Below are 19,953 nucleotides of genomic sequence, written 5' to 3' on the forward strand. Positions count from 1 at the left end.
GAGTGTTAGAATGTGTTGTTGTGGAGGCGTTATAAGAGCGTGGTTAGGAGTGTTAGGAACGTGGTTAGGAATGTGTTGTTGTGGAGGCGTTATAAGAGCGTGGTTAGGAGTGTTAGGAACGTGGTTAGGAATGTGTTGTTGTGGAGGCGTTATAAGAGCGTGGTTAGGAGTGTTAGGAACGTGGTTAAGAATGTGTTGTTGTGGAGGCGTTATAAGAGCGTGGTTAGGAGTGTTAGGAACGTGGTTAGGAATGTGTTGTTGTGGAGGCGTTATAAGAGCGTGGTTAGGAGTGTTAGGAACGTGGTTAGGAATGTGTTGTTGTGGAGGCGTTATAAGAGCGTGGTTAGGAGTGTTAGGAACGTGGTTAGGAACGTGTTGTTGTGGAGGCGTTATAAGAGCGTGGTTAGGAGTGTTAGGAACGTGGTTAGGAACGTGTTGTTGTGGAGGCGTTATAAGAGCGTGGTTAGGAGTGTTAGGAACGTGTTGTTGTGGAGGCGTTATAAGAGCGTGGTTAGGAGTGTTAGGAACGTGGTTAGGAACGTGTTGTTGTGGAGGCGTTATAAGAGCGTGGTTAGGAGTGTTAGGAACGTGGTTAGGAACGTGTTGTTGTGGAGGCGTTATAAGAGCGTGGTTAGGAGTGTTAGGAACGTGGTTAGGAACGTGTTGTTGTGGAGGCGTTATAAGAGCGTGGTTAGGAGTGTTAGGAACGTGGTTAGGAATGTGTTGTTGTGGAGGCGTTATAAGAGCGTGGTTAGGAGTGTTAGGAAATGGTCTAATGGTGCACAAAACTCAATTAAAATAGTGAAGACCATTAATTTAAGACACATTTTAAGACGAAATCTAAGAATCTACTACTACTACTACTATTATTACTACTACTACTACTATTACTACTACTACCTAACAAAATTGAATAAATAAATAAATAAATAAACTATCTCAACCACCACCACTGCTGCTACTACCACTATAACTTACTTAGTGTACTCGTGATGCAGTGTAGTAGCAGCATACTTGTGCACTAACTTGAAACACTGCACCAAGTCTGTCATATCCTTTGCCAGTACTCGATGGGCCAATTCGATCTGTAAAGTTAGGAACGTAGTTAGGAACGTGGTGTTAGGAACGTTTTTTTAGATTAGTGTTTTGGAGGGCATGTTTTCAGGGTATTTTAGTGTTAAGGCCAAGTTCAGTCTATAAAGTTGGGAACGTGGTGTTAGGAACGTGATGTTAGGAACGGGTTTTTTTTAGATTAGTGCTTTGGAGGGCATGTTTTCAGGGTACTTTGGTGTTAAGGCCAAGTTCAGTCTATAAAGTTGGGAACGTGGTGTTAGGAATATGGTGTTAGGAACGTGTTTTTTTTAGATATTTTAGTGTTTTGGTGGGCATGTTTTCAGGGTACTTTGGTGTTAAGGCATAGTTCAGTCTATAAAGTTGGGAACGTGGTGTTAGGAATGTGGTGTTAGGAACGTGTTTTTTTTTTTAGATATTTTAGTGTTTTGGAGGGCATGTTTTCAAGGTACTTTGGTGTTAAGGCCAAGTTCAGTCTATAAAGTTGGGAACGTGGTGTTAGGAATGTGGTGTTAGGAACGTGTTTTTTTAGATATTTTAGTGTTTTGGTGGGCATGTTTTCAGGGTACTTTGGTGTTAAGGCATAGTTCAGTCTATAAAGTTGGGAACGTGGTGTTAGGAACGTGTTTTTTTTAGATATTGTAGTGTTTTGGTGGGCATGTTTTCAGGGTACTTTGGTGTTAAGGCATAGTTCAGTCTATAAAGTTGGGAACGTGGTGTTAGGAACGTGGTGTTAGGAACGTGTTTTTTTTAGATATTTTAGTGTTTTGGTGGGCATGTTTTCAGGGTACTTTGGTGTTAAGGCCAAGTTCAGTCTATAAAGTTAGGAACGTGGTGTTAGGAAGGTGGTGGTGGTGTTTTGGGGATATTTCAGTGTTCTGGGGGCATTTTAAGACACTTTAGCTTGTGTTAAGGCCATTTTGCTGTGTTAAGGCAAGGTTCAATCAATGGAGTTAGGAACGTGGTGTATATTTTAAAAGAAAAATTTGGGAACGTGGTGTTAGGAAGGTGGGGATATTTCAGTGTTCTGGGGACATTTTAAGACCGTTTAGAGTGTGCTAGACAAGGTTCAATCTATGGAGTTAGGAACGTGGTGTATATTTAGTTGAAAGAAAAATTTTGGGAACGTGATGTTAGGAAGGTGGTGGTTTTGGGGATATTTCAGTTAAGGGCGTTTTGTAGAACTGTAACACCTATAACATCCACTATAACTTCACAACCACTATAACATGACATTTTAAGACAATTAGGAGTGTATTTACAACTATAACACCTATAACATCCACTATAACTTTACGAATTTAAGAGTTTCGAAAGTTTCACGGGCACTATTAAAAGTTAGGGACATTTTTCTGACAATAACACCCACTACAACACCTATAACACCCACTACAACACCTATAACTCCACTGTCACAACCACTATAACTCCACAACTACTATAACTAATATTTTAAGACAGTTTGGCATGTTTTGGGGACATTTAAAGACAGTTAGGAACGTTTTTAACACTACAACACCTAAAACACCAACATAACTAATATTTTGAGTTAGGAATGTTTTTAGTACTACAACACCTATAACACCAACTATAACTAACATTTTAAAACAGTTAAGCATGTTTTGGGGACATTTGAAGACAGTTAGGAGCGTTTTTAGTACTGTAACATCTATAACACCAACTATAACTAATATTTCAAGAGTTAAGAACGTTTTTAGCACTACAACACCTATAACACCAACTATAACTAATATTTCAACAGTTAGGAACGTTTTTAGCACTACAAAACCTATAACACCAACTATAACTAATATTTTAAGATAGTTTGGCATGTTTTGGGGACATTTAAAGACAGTTAGGAACGTTTTTAGTACTACAACACCTATAACACCAACTATAACTAATTTCAAGACAGTTAGGAACGTTTTTAGTACTACACCTATAACACCAACTATAACTAACATTTTAAGACAGTTTGGCATGTTTTGGGGACATTTCAAGACAGTTAGGAAAGTTTTTAGCACTAAAACACCTATAACTCCAACTATAACTAATATTTTAAAACAGTTAGGAATGTTTTGGGGACATTTAGAGACAGTTAGGAGCGTTTTTAGCACTACAACACCTATAACACCAACTATAACTAATAGTTCAAGACAGTTAGGAACGTTTTTAGCACTACAACTATAACACCAACTATAACTAATATTTTAAGACAGTTTGGCATGTTTTGGGGACATTTAAAGAGTTAGGAACGTTTTCAGCACTACAACACCTATAACACCAACTATAACTAATATTTCAAGACAGTTAGGAGTGTTTTTAGTATACAACACCCAGTTAGGCATGTTTTGGGGACATTTGAAGGCAGTTAGAAACGTTTTCAGCACTACAACACCTATAACACCAACTATAACTAATATTTTAAGAGTTAGGAGTGTTTTTAGTACTACAACACCTATAACACCAACTATAACTAATATTTCAAGACAGTTAGGAGTGTTATTAGTACTACACCTATAACACCAACTATAACTAATATTTTAAGAGTTAGGCATGTTTTGGGGACATTTGAACACAGTTAGGAACGTTTTTAGCACTAAAACACCTATAACACCAACTATAACTAATATTTCAAGACAGTTAGGAGTGTTTTTAGTACTACACCTATAACTCCAACTATAACTAATATTTTAAAACAGTTTGGCATGTTTTGGGGACATTTAAAGACAGTTAGGAACGTTTTTAGCACCACAACACCTGTAACACCATAACTAACATTTTAAAACAGTTAGGAATGTTTTGGGGACATTTCAAGACAGTTAGGAACGTTTTTAGCACTACAACACCTATAACACCAACTATAACTAATATTTCAAGACAGTTAGGAGTGTTTTTAGTACTACAACATCCAGTTAGGCATGTTTTGGGGACATTTCAAGACAGTTAGGAACGTTTTCAGCACTACAACACCTATAACACCAACTATAACTAATATTTTAAGAGTTAGGAGTGTTTTTAGTACTACAACACCTATAACACCAACTATAACTAATATTTCAAGACAGTTAGGAGTGTTATTAGTACTACACCTATAACACCAACTATAACTAATATTTTAAGACAGTTAGGCATGTTTTGGGGACATTTGAACACAGTTAGGAACGTTTTTAGCACTAAAACACCTATAACTCCAACTATAATATTTCAAGACAGGAGTGTTTTGGGGACATTTAAAGAGTTAGGAACGTTTTTAGCACTAAAACACCTATAACTCCAACTATAACTAATATTTTAAAACAGTTAGGAATGTTTTGGGGACATTTCAAGACAGTTAGGAGCGTTTTTAGCACTACAACACCTATAACACCAACTATAACTAATATTTCAAGACAGTTAGGAGTGTTTTTAGTACTACAACACCCAGTTAGGCATGTTTTGGTGACATTTGAAGACAGTTAGGAACGTTTTCAGCACCACAACACCTATAACACCATAACTAACATTTTAAAACAGTTAGGAATGTTTTGGGGACATTTCAAGACAGTTAGGAACGTTTTTAGCACTAAAACACCTATAACACCAACTATAACTAATATTTTAAAACAGTTAGGAATGTTTTGGGGACATTTAAAGACAGTTAGGAACGTTTTCAGCACCACAACACCTATAACACCAACTGTAACACTCACCTCTCTATGGGCAGTGGCAGGAACAGCCGGCATTAACTCGTCGACAGTAGTTAGGAGCGTTCTCAAAGCGTTCCCAACTTGCTGAACTAACGCCAAGTAGTGAGATGGTGTCAAATCAGCTGGCGGCGTCAATGCTGTTGGTCCCACCCCGCCGCCACCCGTCTGAACCCCCTCGCTCAGCTCCCTCACTGATGCTACAACCTGTGAATTGTGGTAGTTATAGTTGTGGTAGTGGGAATTGTGGTAGATAGGGTGAGGCTACAACTATCCAGGAATAGTGTGTGATAGTTAGAGCGAGTTTGAGCGAGTGAGAGAGTGAGAAAATGGAGAAAATATCAAACTTTTCACTCTAAAATTGTCGTGAAGCTGAAATATTTTTTGTGGGGTTTAGTTGTGTTTTGTGGTGAATTGTGGTAGTTCTAGTGGTGGTAGTGGGAATTGTGGTAGATAGGGTGAGGCTACAACTATCCAGGAATAGTGTGTGATAGTTAGAGCGAGTTTGAGCGAGTGAGAGAGTGAGAAAATGGAGAAAATATCAAACTTTTCACTCTAAAATTGTCGTGAAGCTGAAATATTTTGTGTGGTTTGTGGTTGAATTGTGGTAGTTGTAGTGGTGGTAGTGAGAATTGTGGTAGATAGGGTGAGGCTACAACTATCCAGGAATCGTGTGTGTGAGTTAGAGCGAGTTTGAGCGAGTGAGAGAGTGAGAAAATGGAGAAAATATCAAACTTTTCACTCTAAAATTGTCGTGAAGCTGAAAAATTTTGTGGGGGTTAGTTGTGTTTTGTGGTTGATTGTGGTAGTTGTAGTGGTGGTAGTGACAATTGTGGTAGATAGGGTGAGGCTACAACTATCCAGGAATAGTGTGTGATAGTTAGAGCGAGTTTGAGCGAGTGAGAGAGTGAGAAAATAGAGAAAATATCAAACTTTTCACTCTAAAATTGTCGTTTAGCTGAAATATTTTGTGGGGTTTACTTGTGTTTTGTGGTTGAATTGTGGTAGTTGTAGTGGTGGTAGTGAGAATTGTGGTAGATAGGGTGAGGCTACAACTATCCAGGAATAGTGTGTGACAGTTAGAGCGAGTTTGAGCGAGTGAGAGAGTGAGAAAATAGAGAAAATATCAAACTTTTCACTCTAAAATTGTCGTTTAGCTGAAATATTTTGTGGGGTTTAGTTGTGTTTTGTGGTTGAATTGTGGTAGTTGTAGTGGTGGTAGTGGGAATTGTGGTAGATAGGGTGAGGCTACAACTATCCAGGAATAGTGTGTGATAGTTAGAGCGAGTTTGAGCGAGTGAGAGAGTGAGAAAATGGAGAAACAATATAACTTTTCACTCTAATTGTCGTGAATCTGAAATGTTTTTTGTGGGGTTTAGTTGTGTTTTGTGGTTGAATTGTGGTAGTTGTAGTGGTGGTAGTGAGAATTGTGGTAGATAGGGTGAGGCTATAACTATCCAGGAATAGTGTGTGATAGTTAGAGCGAGTGAGAGAGTGAGAAAATAGAGAAAATATCAAACTTTTCACTCTAAAATTGTCGTGAAGCTGAAATATTTTGTGGGGTTTAGTTGTGTTTTGTTGTTGAATTGTGGTAGTTGTAGTGGTGGTAGTGAGAATTGTGGTAGATAGGGTGAGGCTACAACTATCCAGGAATAGTGTGTGATAGTTAGAGCGAGTTTGAGCGAGTGAGAGAGTGAGAAAATAGAGAAAATATCAAACTTTTCACTCTAAAATTGTCGTGAAGCTAAAATATTTTGTGTGGTTTGTGGTTGAATTGTGGTAGTTGTAGTGGTGGTAGTGAGAATTGTGGTAGATAGGGTGAGGCTACAACTATCCAGGAATCGTGTGTGTGAGTTAGAGCGAGTTTGAGCGAGTGAGAGAGTGAGAAAATGGAGAAAATATCAAACTTTTCACTCTAAAATTGTCGTTTAGCTGAAATATTTTGTGTGGTTTGTGGTTGAATTGTGGTAGTTGTAGTGGTGGTAGTGAGAATTGTGGTAGATAGGGTGAGGCTACAACTATCCAGGAATCGTGTGTGTGAGTTAGAGCGAGTTTGAGCGAGTGAGAGAGTGAGAAAATAGAGAAAATAACAAACTTTTTCCCCTCACCTGAACTGTGGCCTTGTAAACACAGTCATTGGTCCGGTCAAGATGCGCTGTTGGTGTGGGCTGTGCCTGGAGAGAGAGAGAGAGAGAGAGAGAGAGAGAGAGAGAGAGAGAGAGAGAGAGAGAGAGAGAGAGATTAATATATATCACTACTACAAATACTACTACAATTACTATTACAACTACTACTACTACTACTACTACTACTACTACTACTACTACTACTACTACTACTACTACTACTACTAATACTACCACCATCACCACCACTACCACAACATATTAAGTAACAAGGATGAGATAAATCTATTAATCAAAGACAGAGACACTGACATACTGTGTGTAAGCGAAACATGGTTATCTTCCGATGTATAGATGTGATGTATAGATGTGATGTATAGATGTTAAGGATGTTTATAAGGTTACTACTATTGATTTTGACATTGTAAAACCTGAGGGTGTCGAAGACATATGGTTGTCGGTACAGAATTGTAAACTTCCTACAATTATAATAGGTTGTCTATACCGACATCCAAAATCTCTTTTATGTACATATGATTCTATCACTGACGTCATCAAATCTGTAAGCCTGAAAAACAAGTCATTTTATATTTTAGGTGATTTTAATGATGATCTTTTATTTATTGCAAATGCGAAATTAAGTCAGTTAATTACAAAAGCTACGAGAATCACTCCCACCTCTGCCACTCTGTTAGACATTATCGTAACAAACAAGCCCGAGTCAGTCATTCATAGCGACACCGTTCCTTGCCCTGTAGCTGACCATGACCTAATTACTGTTACGGTAAATTTAAAGAAACCAGGAGAGTAACGAGCTGGATAAAGTATTTGCAACAGATGATGTGGAGACTCAGGTTGATATTTTTACTAAATGTTTCACAAGATGCTTAAACGTTTGTGCTCCTTTAGTGACAAGGCAGGTTAGGAGGCCTCCAGCCCCGTGGATCAACGCGCACCTACGCGAGATAATGAGGGAGAGGGACAACACACAGATGCGCCTTAAGAAGGACAGACATAATGTTCTCCTGCAGGACGAATATAAGACCCAGAAAAACAAGTAAAGACGTTACTTAATAAATATAAATCGGATTATTTTAACCAAAAACTTGAGGATGACCTGCCGCAACAAATAAAGCTTGTCCCTTGTTAACAGGAAATACTGTAGAACTTGAAAACAAAGTAAATTATTTTAACAATTTCTTTGCGAACATTGGGAAACTGACATTTGAGAAATCACAACAAAACTTACCAGATCATGAGAACGCAGTACAAGCCACTACTGACCCAGCAAACACTCCAGATGACAGTTTGTTCCGACCTCAGCCTACTGACAGTAACAGCATAATACTAATAATAAAACACCTAAAGAACACTTCCTCTTGCGGCTCTGACGGCATTTCACTGAATTTTCTAAAAGAGTCCCTGCCAGTTGTTATTAATTACTTAACATATATTATTAACACTTCAATTGTGACTGGTTCATTCCTTCCCTGTGGAAACACGCCATAGTAGTCCCAATTTTCAAATCTGGAGATATCAACGAACCAAAAGACTATCGGCCAATATCTTTGCTGCCCATTATTTCAAAGGTTTTAGAGAAAGTAATAGCAGGACAACTCATGGCACATCTGGAAAGGAATCACCTGCTCAGCAACACTCAACACGGTTTCAGAGCCTCTTTCTCCACTGAAAGTGCTCTCTTAAAACTATCTGATAAACTATATCAAAATATTGACACCAAACAGTTATCCTTAATTACACTGTGTGATCTATCAAAAGCATTCGATAGCATAAACCATAAAATGTTGATGAGAAAACTTAACATGCTAAAATTGACTCATTTTGGTTCAACAGTTATTTGCACAAAAGAACGCAGTCCGTTAGAATCGGTAAACACATATCAGATAAAATAGATGTTTCTTATGGGGTTCCACAGGGATCTGTCCTTGGACCCATTCTATTTATTATTTACGTAAACGATCTCTCACAATACCTTTCAGACTGCCTTATTTTACAGTATGCTGATGATACACAATTCATTCACACTGGACGTATTGACAGGCTAGAAGACTTAATACGTAAGGAGAAGAAACTCTGTCAAAAGCCAAGCGCTATTTCAACTCAAATGGCTTATTGTTGAACACCAAAAAGACGCAGTGTATGTTTATTGGCAGTAGGGGACTCATATCACAGATCCCGCCCAACACCACCTTACGGGTTGACGGCGCCACAATCATTCCCAGCAGCTCTCTCAAGAATCTCGGCATATATTTCGATCAGCACATGACTTTCGACTCACACGTAAATAAAATAAGTGGCAAGATCTTCAGTACCATAATTTACATCAATCGGATAAAATTGCAAAACTTTGCCGCAAAAGTTGCTCTTGGTGGTGCAGCTAAACACGAACATGCCACACCATTCTTGAGGGAGCTTGGATGGTTGAAGATAAATCAAAGATATATGTATGAGTTGGGTGTTATGATGTACAATGTAACAAGGAGTTCTCCCAACGCTATTGTTAAAATGCCATTAGTGAGTGAGATTTCTACTGCTGCTACCAGACAGCAACACCAATTATATGTGCCAAAAAGCAACACGTGTACAGGGAGCGTTCCACACTAGTGGCTGGACCCAGACTCTGGAACAGCCTCCCCCACCACATCACAAATTCACACTCTTTACTCTCATTTAAGAAACATCTGTTCCTCCATCTTTTTAACCAACAGTTCACTTAGCAACATTATTGTTAGTCTGAAGATTTTATTTTGTTTTACCCTGATTACTTTATATTGATGTTACGCTTTTATATAGTAATTTTACCCTATTTTACTTCTGTTTTGTTTTAATTGTAACGCAGATGTATGTCTAAAGTTTTTAGTCAAATTAGATACATTGCCCAAATCATGGCAGAACTAATATTAGTTACCTACGTGTTAATTTTATTTTATAATATTTGCAGTTTTCCACTAAATTAAATGGTTATTATCTTACAAAATGGAATAAAGATTTGATTCTGATTCTGATTTGATACTACTACTACCACAAATACTACTACTACTATTACTACTACTACTACTACTACTACTACTACTACTACTACTACTACTACTACTACTACTACCACTACTACTTACCTTCACGACAATTTTTGGTTCAGAAGCGCCATTGACAAGAGGTGGTGTGGAGGAGGAGGAGGAGGGAGGAAGAGGAGGAGGAGGAGGAGGAGGAGAGGAGGAAGAGGAGGAGGAGAGAGCTCTTCCTCCTCCTCCTCCTCCTCCTCCTCCTCCTCCTCCTCCTCCTCCTCCTCCTCCTCCTCCTCCTTCTTCCTCGCTTTCCGAATCCGTCTTCTCTGAATTGGCTCTAAAATTCCACTGCAAAATAATAATAATAATAATAATAATAATAATTCACACTCTCTCTCTCTCTCTCTCTCTCTCTCTCTCTTCTCTCCATCCTAATCTTTTTTTCTCTCAAATCCGTTACCTACCCTCTCTCTCTCTCTCTCTCTCTCTCTCTCTCTCTCTCTCTCTCTTACCTCTTGCTCCACCAGCCATCTTTGGTCCTCCATAGACTGGCGTTGTTGAAGCTTCAGTCGTTCCTCCAGGCCCTGTATAGTAGTAGTAGTAGTAGTAGTAGTAATAGTAATAGTAATAATAATAATAATATCAATTAATTCAAGACAAAAATATACATACAATTAACACACAGACAGACACACAGACAGACAGACACTGACTATCGTAAGCACCAGGAACTATCGTACTCAGCGCTGACTATCGTACACCGTGCAAGGGGGCGGCGCGGCAGGACCAGGTATAAATTTCTGTACACACTAACTACATAGATTGAAATGTAGAGGACGTGCGTGCGTGCGTGTACGTGCGTGCGTGTACGTGCGTGCGTTTGAGGTACAATTTACAAACGTATAAATAAATAAATTGTGTGTGTGTGTGTGTGTGTGTGTGTGTACGTGTGTCTGCGTGCGTGGCGTGCGTTTGAGATACAATTTACAAACGTATAAATAAATAAATTGTGTGTGTGTGTGTGTGTGTGTACGTGTGCGTGTGCGTGTGCGTGTGTACGTGCGTGCTAAATAATAACACCAACAGCAAATAGTAATAATAGTAATAATTGAACTACGAAATATCTACGATTCTCAAACTATCAAAACTATCAAATTTGAGACTATTTCAAGGCTCGAACCTTTGATAGTTGTTGGTGTTGTTGTTGTTGTTGTTGTTGTTGTTGTTCCTCCGTAGAAGTAGTAGTAGTAGTAGTAGTAGTAGTAGTAGTAGTAGTAGTTATAAAGTCAACAGTTAACATATTAATTTTTGAGGCGATAGCGTTATAAGTAAACGGAATTAACTTATCTTTATTTTCAGTTAGGAGCATACTGAGCACTGCCGGGTTCTGGGCCACTAGATAAGAAGGTTTTGGAGGCGGATCATCTCCTCCATAAATCTCCTTGTTTTTCTCTCTCCGAATTTCCTCTTTTCGTGTTTCCTCCATCTTTTTTCCTCCACTCAGGTTGTGCCTCCATGTTTCCTCCACCTTCTCATCCCAATTTCTTTCCTCCACTATCCTCCACCTCCTCCACCTACACAGACCTTCCTCCATGTTTCCTCCATATTCTCTCCAATTTGACTATCCTACCTCCTTCCTTCATAGTCATAGTCAAAATAGTGGTTTTCTAAGATAGTCTCCTCCATATCAAAACCTGACAATTTTCCACCTACACAGACATTTTGTTCCTCCACCTTCTCTCCAATTTTGACTATCCTATCTCCTTTCTTTCATAGTTAAAATAGTCGTTTTGTAAGATAGTCTCACATCAAAACCTGGCATTTTTTTCTTTCCTCCATATCTCCCTCCACAAGTTACCTCCACTTACCTCCACCTACACAGACCTTCCTCCATGTTTCCTCCATATTCTCTCCAAGTTTGACTACCCTACCTCCATTCCTTCATAGTCAAAATAGTACTTTTCTAAGATAGTCTCACATCAAAACCTGACAATTTTTCTCATTTTTACCTCCAAAAGTCTGCAATCTTTCCTCCATATCTCCCTCCACAAGTTACCTCCACTTACCTCCACCTACACAGACCTTCCTCCATGTTTCCTCCACCTTCCTCCAATTTTGACTATCCTACCTCCTTCCTTCATAGTCAAAATAGTACTTTTCTAAGATAGTCTCACATCAAAACCTGACAATTTTTTCATTTTTCCTCCAAAGTCTGCAATCTTTCCTCCATATCTCCCTCCACAAGTTACCTCCACTTACCTCCACCTACACAGACCTTCCTCCATGTTTCCTCCACCTCTCCTCCAATTTTGACTATCCTATCTCCCTTCCTTCATAGTTAAAATAGTACTTTTCTAAGATAGTCTCACATCAAAACCTGGCATTTTTTCTCATTTTTACCTCCAAAGTCTGCAATCTTTCCTCCATATCTCCCTCCACAAGTTACCTCCACTTACCTCCACCTACACAGACCTTCCTCCATGTTTCCTCCACCTTCTCTCCAATTTTGACTATCCTACCACCCTCCTATCATAGTCAAAATAGTACTTTTCTAAGATAGTCTCTTCAAAACCTGATAATTTTTCACATTTTTCCTCCACAACCTTGCAATCTTTCCTCCATATCTCCCTCCACAAGTTACCTCCACTTACCTCCACCTACACAGACCTTCCTCCATGTTTCCTCCACCTTCCTCCAGTTTTGACTATCCTACCTCCCTTCTTTCATAGTCAAAATAGTACTTTTCTAAGATAGTCTCACATCAAAACCTGACAATTTTTCACATTTTTACCTCCAAAAGTCTGCAATCTTTCCTCCATATCTCCCTCCACAAGTTACCTCCACTTACCTCCACCTACACAGACCTTCCTCCATGTTTCCTCCACCTTCCCTCCAATTTTGACTATCCTACCTCCTTCCTTCATAGTCAAAATAGTCATTTTCTAAGATAGTCTCACATCAAAACCTGACAATTTTTCACATTTTACCTCCGAAAGTCTGCAATCTTTCCTCCATATCTCCCTCCACAAGTTACCTCCACTTACCTCCACCTACACAGACCTTCCTCCATGTTTCCTCCACCTTCTCTCCAATTTTGACTATCCTACCTCCCTTCCTTCATAGTCAAAATAGTCATTTTCTAAGATAGTCTCACACCAAAACCTGACATTTTTTCACATTTTTACCTCCGAAAGTCTGCAATCTTTCCTCCATATCTCCCTCCACAAGTTACCTCCACTTACCTCCACCTACACAGACCTTCCTCCATGTTTCCTCCACCTTCCCTCCAATTTTGACTATCCTACCTCCCTTCCTTGATAGTCAAAATAGTCATTTTCTAAGATAGTCTCACACCAAAACCTGACATTTTTCCTCCACCTTCTCTCCAATTTTGACTATCCTACCTCCGAATACCAAGTTAGGAGTAGGGTGCCAAGTTAGGAATGGGACACCAAGTTAGGAACAAACCCAAGTTAAGAAGAGCTCTGAAGTTAGGAATGGGACACCAAGTTAGGAACGGGGTGTCAAGTTAGGAATGGGACACCAAGTTAGGAGCAGGGTGCCAAGTTAGGAATGGGGTGTCAAGTTAGGAATGGGACACCAAGTTAGGAATGGGACACCAAGTTAGGAATTGCCAAGTTAGAACTGTCAAGTTAGGAATGGGACACCAAGTTAGGAGCAGGGTGGGACACCAAGTTAGGAGCAGGGTGCCAAGTTAGGAATGGGACACCAAGTTAGGATCGGGGCACCAGGGTGCCAAGTTAGGAAAAGTTAGGAATGGGACACCAAGTTAGGAACGGGGTGTCAAGTTAGGAATGGGACACCAAGTTAGGAGCAGGGTGCCAAGTTAGGAATGGGACACCAAGTTAGGAATGGGACACCAAGTTAGAATCGGGCCGCCAAGTTAGGAACGGGGTGCCAAGTTAAGAACAGGATACCAAGTCAGGAACGGGGCGCCAAGTTAAGAACAGGATACCAAGTCAGGAACGGGGCGCCAAGTTAGGAATGGAATACCAAGTTAGGAACGGGGCGCCAAGTTAGGAACGGGATACCAAGTTAGGAACGGGACACCAAGTTAGGAACGGGGCGCTAAGTTAGGAGCACAAAAATTCACACTTTCTTCTAAACTTGCAGACACTCAGTTATTTTCTGTGGAGTTAGGAAGGTAGTTAGGAAGGTTACATCGTGAAGTTGGTACCACAAAAACACCTTATCTTCAAAACATCCCCCTATAAACACATTTTGGAGTTAGGAGCAAGTTAGGAAGATTACATTGTGGAGTTAGGAACGTTGGAGCAAGTTAGGAGCACAAAACACTATTTCTCCTAAACTTGCAAAACATACCATTATTTTCTGTGGAGTTAGGAATGAGTTAGGAGCATAACTAATACTACAATACTACTACTACTACTACTACCACCACCACCACCACTACTACTACTACTACTATTATCACCACCACCACCACTACTACTACACCACCACCACCACCACTACAACACTGCTACCACCACTGCTACCTACCACCACTACTACTACACTACCACCACTGCACCACCACTATTACTACACCACTGCACCACTGCCACCACCACCACTACTGCTACTACTACACCACCACTACCACCACTACCACCACCACCACCACCACCACCACCACCACCACCACTACCACCACCACCACTACTACTCACCACCACCACTACACTACCACCACTGCACTCTACCACCACCACCACCACCACTGCCACCACCACACCACCACTGCCACTACCACAACAACACACCACCACTACCACCACCACTGCTACCACCACCACTACTGCCACCACCACCACCACTCACCACCACACTACCACTCACCACTGCTACTACTACCACTCACTACCACTACTACACCACCACCACCACCACCACTACTACCACTATCACCTCACTGCCTACTACTGCTACCACCACTACCACTACCACTGCTACTACTACTACTACTACTACTACTACTACTACCACTACTACTACTACTACTACTACCACCACCACCACCACCACCACCACCACCACTACTACTACTACTACTACTACTACTACTACTACTACTACTACTACCACCACCACCACCACTCACCTTGACAGTCCAAAGTCACCAAGTTTGACGCAGTCGTGAGCAGAGACAAGCACATTTCTGGCAGCAATATCTCTGAAAGACACGAAGATGAGGGAGACAATCTTACAAAACGACTATTTTGACTATGATGGAAGGAGGTGGGATAGTCAAAATTGGAGAGAAGGTGGAGGAAACATGGAGGAACAACCTGAGTGGAGGAAAACCCATGGAGGAAACATGAGAAGGGAGATATGGAGGAAACAATAGGAGGTACTTCATGTAAAAAGGAGAAAAAAAATACCAGGTTTCGATATGAGACAATCTTACAAAACGACTATTTTGACTATGATGGAAAGGAGGTAGAATAGTCAAAATTGGAGAGAAGGTGGAGGAAACATGGAGGAACAACCTGAGTGGAGGAAAACCCATGGAGGAAACATGAGAAGGGAGATATGGAGGAAAGAATAGGAGGTACTTCAGGTAAAAAGGAGAAAAAAATGCCAGGTTTTCATGAGACAATCTTACAAAACGACTATTTTGACTATGATGGAAGGGAGGTAGGATAGTCAAAATTGGAGAGAAGGTGGAGGAAACATGGAGGAACAACCTGAGTGGAGGAAAACCCATGGAGGAAACATGAGAAGGGAGATATGGAGGAAACAATAGGAGGCACTTCATGTAAAAAGCAGAAAAAAATACCAGGTTTCGATATGAGACTATCTTACAAAACCCCAAATTTAACTATGAAGGAAAGGAGGTAGGATAGTCAAAATAGTACTGAACGAAAGAGACACCCCTCCCACACTTACCTATGTACAAATTTCTTGCTTTCCAGGTAAGACAACGCCGTAGAGAGCTGGAAAGTGTAGAGAAGTAGCGTGGATGGAGCCAATATCTCACGGTTTGTCTGCAGAAAGGCCCTCAGCTCCCCGTGTCTAGCAAGCTCCATAACTATCAGGAATGGTGAACCACTTACTATCCCAACTAGTTTGATGATGTGTGGGTGGTCAAACTGCTGCATCACGTCTGTATGGGTAATAGTAAGGCTGTATGGGTAATAGTGTGGCTACTATTACTACTACTACTACTACTATTACTACTATTACTACTACTACTTACTCTACCTACACTCTGCTACCACTGCTACTACTATTACTGCCACTACCATTACTACTCCACTGCTGCTACTACTGCCACTGCTGCACTGCACTGCTACTGCTACTGCTACTGCCACTACTGCTACTACTGCTACTGCTCCACTGCTACTGCTGCACTACTGCTACTGCACTGCTACTGCTGCTGCTGCTGTTACTGCACTACTGCACTGCTGCTACTGCTACTGCCACTGCTGCTACTACTGCTGCTGCTGCTGCTACTGCTACTGCTACTGCTGCTGCTACTGCTGCTGCTGCTGCTGCCACTGCTGCTGCTACTGCTACTGCTGCTGCTGCTGCTACTGCTACTACTGCTGCTACTGCTACTACTACTGCTGCTGCTGCTGCTGCTACTGCTGCTACTGCTGCTACTACTACTGCTACTGCTGCTGCTCTTTACTGCTGCCACTATTGCTACTACTCCACTACTACTACTGCTACATATTACTACTACTACTACTACTACTACTACTACTACTACTACTTACATGCCTCCTCCAAGAACTTCTCCGCTCTTCCTCCTCTTCCTCCTCCTCCTCCTCCTCCTCCTCCTCCTCCTTCTTCTTCTATTTCCTTGCATGTTTTTATGGCGACTGGCTGAAGAGTACCATCTTGTAATCTGCGAGAGAAAAAGTTTGTAATCTTTCCTCCATATCTCCCTCCACAGCTTTCCTCCACACTCCTCCACCTACACAGCCCTCCCTCAATGTTTCCTCCACCTTCCCTCCAAGTCTGACTATCCTACCACCCTCCTATCATAGTCAAAATAGTACTTTTCTGAAATAGTCTAACATCAAAACATGACATTTTTTTTACAATTTTACCTCCAAAAGTCTGCAATCTTTCCTCCATATCTCCCTCCACAAGTTACCTCCACACTCCTCCACCTACACAGACCTTCCTCCATGTTTCCTCCACCTTCCCTCCAAGTCTGACTATCCTACCACCCTCCTATCATAGTCAAAATAGTACTTTTCTGAGATAGTCTAACATCAAAACATGACATTTTTTTATTTTACCTCCACAATTTTACCTCCAAAAGTCTGCAATCTTTCCTCCATATCTCCCTCCACAAGTTACCTCCACACTCCTCCACCTACACAGACCTTCCTCCATGTTTCCTCCACCTTCCTCCAAGTCTGACTATCCTACCACCCTCCTATCATAGTCAAAATAGTACTTTTCTGAAATAGTCTAACATCAAAACATGACATTTTTTTACAATTTTACCTCCAAAAGTCTGCAATCTTTCCTCCATATCTCCCTCCACAAGTTACCTCCACACTCCTCCACCTACACAGCCCTCCCTCAATGTTTCCTCCACCTTCCCTCCAAGTCTGACTATCCTACCACCCTCCTATCATAGTAAAAATAGTTGAAATAGTCTCACCTGTAATGGCCTTTGTGAACATCTCCAAACTGGCCTTCACCTATAATAGCGCCTACTTGTAGAGACGCACGGTTGAGCTCATAATCCCGGCCTGAAAGTAGTGGTGGTGGTGGTAGTAGTAGTAGTAGTAGTAGTAGTAGTAGTAGTAGTAGTAGTAGTAGTAGTAGTAGTAGTAGTGGTGTGGTGGTGGTGGTGGTGGTGGTAGTCAGTAGTAGTGGTGTGTGGTGGTGGTAGTAGTAGTAGTAGTAGTAGCAGTAGTAGTAGTAGTAGTAGTAGTAGTAGTGGTGGTGGTGGTGGTGGTGGTGTTGTGGTGGTAGTAGTAGTAGTGGTAGTGTAGTGGTAGTAGTCAGTAGTGTGGTGTAGTAGTAGTAGTAGTGGTGGTAGTGTAGTAGTAGTAGTAGTAGTAGTAGTAGTAGTAGTAGTAGTAGTAGTAGTAGTAGCAGCAGTAGTAGTAGTAGAGATAGACCCCTTTAGAAAGACCCTCATTACTATTACTATTACTTACTAGCTGGGGTAGAATAGTCTCCTTCATCATCTACTATTTCTGCATAGTCTTCACCACCACCACCGCCTCCTACTCCTCCTCCTCCGCTTCTTCGCCCACTGCCTGAAAAGTAGTAGTAGTAGTAGTAGTAGTAGTAGTAGTAGTAGTAGTAGTAGTTGGTTTATTAATACAGAAACACTAAATATATACCATCATGTCGATAGTATGGGCACTATCCCCAAGAAACCATCCCGTGTGCTCGCCTTAATTCCTGCCTCTTCCTTCACAGTTCCTCTACCTCTCACTGCAACACCACTGGGCCCAGGGTAACACCAACACACCACTGGGCCCAACACCACACCTCTGCCAACACCAGACACAACACCTGCCTAGCTAACACCACTCGTTCAGTCAAACCTGCTCATAAGTTAATAGTTTAGTGTGTTTTTCATTGTTTCTGTAACCACAAACTTGTATCGAAGGGTCCTTGTAAATTTAATGCTTCACAAGGTCTGTTCGCTCCAGCCTACCTGCCTGTACACACACACACACACACACACACCTGTAGCTCTGGTTTAAGTGCTAATTAAAGCTTTAAGTTAGCTTTCTTACAACTTAGCAATTATTAGACATAATTTATTGTCACCAAGAGTAAATATTGGGGCCACATCTCCGCCACCTTCAAAAACAAACCTTGTACGCTAAACTCACCACACAAACACCATTCACAACATTGTAGATACTTCACACATTCACGCCACATCCACTGACGGCTTCCAACACCTGCACTTCACCTGGACGGAAGCCTTCAAACATTTACTCCACATCCACGCAGCAAATTCATTCATTAATTCAGGGTGTGAGAGACTAGTGACTAAGATGACACTTTACACTATCCTCAACACCAACAAGACTTCCACTGCACTCTGCACCACTAATAAAATGGTGCAGTGTGTCAATGAGTGTGCCAAGCTGTGTTGTGGCACTCTCAACACAACACACACTATTCTGTCCAACACTCACATGCAAGAGTTCACCAGTCCTCTCAATCCTTCACCACTATTCTGTCCACCTCTCTAATGCAAGAGTTCACCAGTCCTCTCAATCCTTCACCACTATTCTGTCCACCTCTCTAATGCAAGAGTTCACCAGTCCTCTCAATCCTTCACCACTATTCTGTCCACCTCTCTAATGCAAGAGTTCACCAGTCCTCTCAATCCTTCACCACTATTCTGTCCACCTCTCTAATGCAAGAGTTCACCAGTCCTCTCAATCCTTCATCCCTTTCACTGGCAAATCACACCACTCTCTCTCTCTCTCTCTCTCTCTCTCTCTCTCTCTCTCTCTCTCTCTCTCTCTCTCTCTCTCTGTGTACTTACTTCTTTTCGCTCCTCCTCCTCCACCTCCTCCTCCTCCTCCTCCTCCTCCTCCACCCACTCCTCCTCCCTCTTCCTTCTTCGGCGAGTGGGCATTCTCTGAAAAGATATTACTATTACTATTACTACTACTACTGCTACTATTACTGCTACTGCTACTACTACAAAAACAGACACAGACACACATACACATATACGAACAGAGAATAGAAGTAGTAGTAGTAGTAGTAGTAGTAGTCATGCATGTAGTAGTAGTAATAGTAGTAGTAGTAGTAGTCATGCATGTAGTAGTAGTAATAGTAGTAGTAGTAGTAGTAGTAGTAGTAGTAGTAGCAGTAGTAGTAGTAGTAGTAGTAGTAATAGTAGTAGTAGTCAGCAGCAGTAGTAGCAGCAGTAGTAGTAGTAGTCATGCATGTAGTAGTGCAGAAATAATAGTAGTAGTAGTGGTAGTAGTGGTCATGCATGTCATGCATGTAGTAGTGGTAGTAGTAGTAGTGGTAGTAGTAGTGGTGGTAATAGTAGTAGTGGTGGTGGCA

At 41.1% G+C, this 19,953-nt stretch overlaps 2 protein-coding genes across 7 annotated transcripts in view; both read right to left on the reverse strand.

Annotated features, from left to right (window-relative positions):
- Positions 1–11,306, reverse strand: part of LOC123506348 (focal adhesion kinase 1-like) — a 13,729-nt gene extending 2,423 nt beyond the window's left edge. The window contains exons 1-5 of the mRNA XM_045258365.1: positions 11,090–11,306; positions 10,422–10,493; positions 6,866–6,931; positions 4,764–4,964; positions 979–1,085 (exon numbers count right to left, since the gene is read on the reverse strand). Coding sequence (XP_045114300.1) covers positions 979–1,085; positions 4,764–4,964; positions 6,866–6,931; positions 10,422–10,493; positions 11,090–11,278 — 635 coding nt within the window. The 5' untranslated portion in view covers positions 11,279–11,306. The remainder of the gene's footprint in view (positions 1–978; positions 1,086–4,763; positions 4,965–6,865; positions 6,932–10,421; positions 10,494–11,089) is intronic.
- Positions 11,307–14,974: 3,668 nt separating this feature from the next.
- The window catches only part of LOC123506273 (focal adhesion kinase 1-like), a 44,963-nt gene continuing 39,984 nt past the window's right edge, over positions 14,975–19,953 (reverse strand). For 4 of the 6 annotated variants that reach the window (XM_045258228.1, XM_045258218.1, XM_045258235.1 and 1 more), the window contains 6 exons: positions 19,421–19,516; positions 18,063–18,164; positions 17,558–17,648; positions 16,656–16,786; positions 15,823–16,039; positions 14,975–15,106 (listed from right to left, as the gene is read on the reverse strand). In XM_045258228.1, coding sequence (XP_045114163.1) covers positions 15,031–15,106; positions 15,823–16,039; positions 16,656–16,786; positions 17,558–17,648; positions 18,063–18,164; positions 19,421–19,516 — 713 coding nt within the window. In that variant the 3' untranslated portion in view covers positions 14,975–15,030. The remainder of the gene's footprint in view (positions 15,107–15,822; positions 16,040–16,655; positions 16,787–17,557; positions 17,649–18,062; positions 18,165–19,420; positions 19,517–19,953) is intronic. The other 2 variants (XM_045258248.1, XM_045258258.1) reach the window with 1 other exon arrangement.

The sequence above is a fragment of the Portunus trituberculatus genome, chromosome 2 (genome assembly GCF_017591435.1).
Source record: "Portunus trituberculatus isolate SZX2019 chromosome 2, ASM1759143v1, whole genome shotgun sequence".
In the NCBI taxonomy this organism is placed as follows: domain Eukaryota; kingdom Metazoa; phylum Arthropoda; class Malacostraca; order Decapoda; family Portunidae; genus Portunus; species Portunus trituberculatus.